At 45.1% G+C, this 4,316-nt stretch overlaps 1 protein-coding gene across 1 annotated transcript in view; it reads right to left on the minus strand.

Moving 5' to 3' along the window:
* Nucleotides 1–2,308, minus strand: part of Kpna2 (karyopherin subunit alpha 2) — a 15,996-nt gene extending 13,688 nt beyond the window's left edge. Inside the window, exons 1-3 of the mRNA XM_008841607.3 lie at nt 2,152–2,308; nt 923–1,020; nt 379–516 (exon numbers count right to left, since the gene is read on the minus strand). Coding sequence (XP_008839829.1) covers nt 379–516; nt 923–997 — 213 coding nt within the window. The 5' untranslated portion in view covers nt 998–1,020; nt 2,152–2,308. The remainder of the gene's footprint in view (nt 1–378; nt 517–922; nt 1,021–2,151) is intronic.
* Nucleotides 2,309–4,316: the final 2,008 nt, after the last annotated feature.

Raw genomic sequence — 4,316 nt, forward strand, 5'->3', positions numbered from 1 at the left:
AACCATGCCTAACGCGCAAACCACCTGCTGATTGGGAGTGGGCACTTGGACCACAGTGGCACACACAAAAAATCTAAAAACACGCTGGAGAGATGGCAGTGGTTAAGAGCCCTGACTGCTCTTGCAGAAGACCCGGGTTCAATTCCCAGCACCCACATGGCAGTTACAAACTGTCCTTAACTCCAGTTCCAGGGGAATCTGAAGCCCTCTTCTGACCTCCAAGGCAATGCACGACACAGGTGCACTCACATACATGCAGGCAATACACTCATACACATAAAATAAAAATAATAAAATATCTTTTAAAAAAAATCTAAAAACAGGGAAACATCCCTGTTTTCTAGGTTTACGACAATTCCTGAATGAAAATATATTTACCTGATTGTTGCGGTTTTCCTGCAGTGGAGAAGTGGCATCATCGGGAAATGAGCTGACATTTCTCCTTTTCAGCATCTGGTCATCTTTCTTAGCTTTCCGAAGCTCCACATTAACCTCTATTCGGCGCCGCCTCATTTCCTACAGAAAAGAAAATATTATCATCATTTTATCAATCACATTGGTGTTTTGCTGTCAAATTATTTTTCTTTAAAATTCCTCAAGGGCCAGTGAGATGGTAGGTAAAGTCACCACCAAGCCTGAGGCCCCACAGAGGTTCAATCCCTGGGACCCACATGTGTGCTGGGTACACAATAAATAACTGTGATTTTTTTAAAAAACTTAAAACCCCTCAGCCTGGAGACAAAGCTCAGTGAGGCCCTGGGTTAAATCCCCAGTACTGAAAAAAAATTTTTTTAATTAAATAAAAATTTTCAATTACATTTTATAATGTATTATATATAAATATCCCTTCTCATTTCACATAATATATAAATAACCTCATTTAAAAACTGTCACGCATAGGAAAACAACAGAAGGTACTCACTGTACTGTCTTTTCCCTTATTCTTGAATCTGTTAAGCCGGGCAGCTGGTGAATTAGCATTCTCATTGGTGGACATGGTTACAAGACAAAGGGGAAAAGCTAGAAGGCAAGAGAAGACAGGGAAAAATGTCCCTTTTAATGAGATCACAATCATCTTTATAGGGACTCAATCTCAACGCTAAAGATGAATCAAGTTTCCAGCACTATGGCTATGCTTTAGCCAAGGGACACCTCCCCCTAAAGGGTGAGGCTTCCTGGAACACAACTGTCCATCAGAAACAAAATAAAGACACATAAAGTTTCCAGTAACCACAATAATTTTTAAGGCAGAAAGAAATAAGTCAAATTATTTTTCATACTTTTACCCAACATATCTACAATATCATTTCAACACGTTACCAATATAAAAGAAATTGAGATGCTTTTTTCTTTTCTTTCATACATCTCCAAAACCCTATGCGTACTTGAAGTTACACTACATCCCTATTGGGATTAGCAGCCTTTTAAGCACCCAATACCCTTAAGCCGCTGGTCACTACCGTATTAGAACGCTGAATTCTTGATTCCATTATAGTCAATGGAACACAAAGTGGGGGAGCCCAGCTAGCTGTCTTACAGCTCCAAATCTACGTCCTTAAGGCAATAAATTTAGATCTGGAGGCTCTCCTACTCCTGTGCTGTTAAATGATCAACATCAGGACGTACAGGGCCATTCTCCACACTCTCAAGTTACATAAAAACTCGCTTCGCAGCATCCGGGAGCCTTCCACGACAATCCCTGCTAACAGCGGTATAAGTGCTGCACCTCCAGCGTCCCGCACACAGTTCCCGAGACTTCCAGCCAATTCAAAGGGGATGACATCAGCTGTGGTCATTCAGCCTGAAGGAGTGACAGGACTCCAAAGGTTTCTGTGCTGACACTGAGGACCCGAGACCTCTAACTGCCGGTTTAGCTCCAGCCACAACCCCGTCCGGTCCAGGAGGGAGCCGAGGAGGGTCGGCGACGGCCGGGGGCGCCGGGCGGAGGCTCATTCTCCTGCCCGCCTCCGACTCCCGGCCTTGCCGCCTCCCCGACCCCGTGTTGCGAAACGAGTGGCCGGGTTAACGCACGGCGCCCCAGAGGCCTGGTCTCCCACGGCGGCCAAGGCCAGGCCTGCACGCAGAGGCCTCGGGTCCCCCCCACCACGGCGCAGCCCGGCCGTGAGCGGCCCTGCCCGGCCTCGGGCGTACCTGCACGGCGGGCTCAGACTTCCCCAGGAGGCCTTCAGGTCCGGGCTGCGGATCGGCCACCTCAAAACGTCCACGGCGTTGCAGCCCACAGAGTGTGTGCCTCGTGCCGCCGGCCGGCGCGATTTAAATTTCCCGGTGGCCCCGAGCTCCCATTGGCTGTTTCGAGCCCAAGCTGCGCGCTCATTGGGAGATTTGAAAAACACGTTAGGCGGGGAGGCGGGGGTCCAGGGCCTGGCTGGGAAGACGGTGCGGAGGGTGGATAGCATCGCGAGAGGAAGGAGCGGCTTGCGATCCCAGAGCGCCTTGCAGAAGCATGACTTCAGGTCCCGGCGTGCAGCGCGAAGGGGCGGGACTCAGCTCTGCCCCGGAGATCCGCGGGGTCCTCTACCTGGGGGTGGTCTCTGGTGGCTTTCTCTCTACAAAGAGCGAAGTGCTTCTTAAACTCAATACTTTAAAAAAAGTTTGATTTTTTTTTTTCATGACAGGACACTCATGGGATTTGGTAGCAGGGACTTCTGGTCCCTAGGAGGAAGGAATCAAACATATCTGGCTCTGTTAATTGTTATTTATTGTAATGTCTACTATTACTAGACGTTACAATCTACTATTATTTGTTTTTGTTCGGGAGGGGAATGGAACGGGGTCTCACAATGGAGCCTAGGCTGACCTGCTGCAGTCCTGCCCCAGCCCCAATTCTGGGATTACAAGCGTGCCCCAAGCCTGGTTGTGTGTTCACTTCTAGTTTGGGATATGAAAAGAGTATTGAGGATGAAAATGAAGGCTTATTAATGCGTGTTTCTCCGAATACTCTTCTCAAAACTTTTTATTAACTCCAAATACAGAATCGCAAATCTTTACCAAGACGTGCCAAATGTTAGCATTTTGACACATTTTTCTCTAAATGTTTCCATACGTGTGTACAACGTGTTTTTATATAATATTTTTGAGACTTTTAATAGTACGTTTCAGAAATATCTCTACCCCTAATTATTTCAGGGTATCTGCTAAGAAAAAAAGATGTTCTTTTGTAAACACACTGCAAATCGTCAAATTAGAAAACTTTCATGTTATCTAACGCATAGTCCGTGTTCATGTTTTGTGGTACCTATTTTAAAGTATCAGAGATAGTTATAAGCCACTTTTTGCTTTCTTCCTGGAGTTTTTCTGTATCCCAAAAAGGAGTATTTTAGGAAAGTTGTGTTGGTTTATTTTGTAATACAAGTAAATTCAAGAAGTGCACTTTGTCCATTCTTGCAGGCATTCGTGCCAGTTTCTTCTGTGGCCAGGGAGTTCACAGGAGGTTGCTCTAACTCCCAATCAGCACAATCCCATCCTGCTAAGTGCAAGAATGTGGAAAGAATTCATCCCCAACCAATCACCACAAGGCATTTTCTTGGCTACTGTGAATGGTTCAGGGGCAAGCACATGACCTAAATTCATCCAGTTAGGAAGCCTATGCTCTTTGTTTAATGGTTTGAGGTAGAAACACGGGCTTCTGATCCAAGATTTGAGTCTTAGAACTCTGAATAAGGAGCATGTAGAAAATTTTTAGAGCTCTGATCAACAACCAAAATTGCAATTGTATCTCTGAACTCTGCACTTACGAGATCCAATGTATTTTTAGGCATTGGATAAATTGAGGCTTCTCTTCTTTGAAAACAGTGAGTTCTGTGTTTCCAGAAGGATTTCAGAGCTATATATTATTGTCACTGAGGAAGCTGCCTTCCACAGATAGGATGGAATGCTAAGAGCTTACGTCATTTGTCTCAGGTTTACACAGACAATAAATGGCATACACAGGACTCAGACCCAGGCAGACAATTCTGTGCTTCTGTACTAGCTCCTGAAAACAAACTGAAACAGAAGCATACTGTCAAAAGTTGCCTTGCACTGGAGAGACAGCTCAGCAATTGAGAATGCTTGCTGCTCTTGCAGAGGATCTGGCTTTAATGCTTAGCACCCACATCAGATGACTCACAAACACCTTTACCTATAGCTCCAAGGGATCTAATGCCCTTTCCTGGCCTCTGAGGCAACCCATACACACATAACATATACAAACACAGACACAGACACAGACACACACACACACACACACACACACACACACACACACAAGAATAGATCTTTTAATTTTTTTAACTTTTATTAATTTATTTTTTTTT

The sequence above is a fragment of the Nannospalax galili genome, unplaced genomic scaffold, assembly GCF_000622305.1.
Source record: "Nannospalax galili isolate Female #2095 unplaced genomic scaffold, S.galili_v1.0 scaffold661, whole genome shotgun sequence".
In the NCBI taxonomy this organism is placed as follows: Eukaryota; Metazoa; Chordata; class Mammalia; order Rodentia; family Spalacidae; genus Nannospalax; species Nannospalax galili.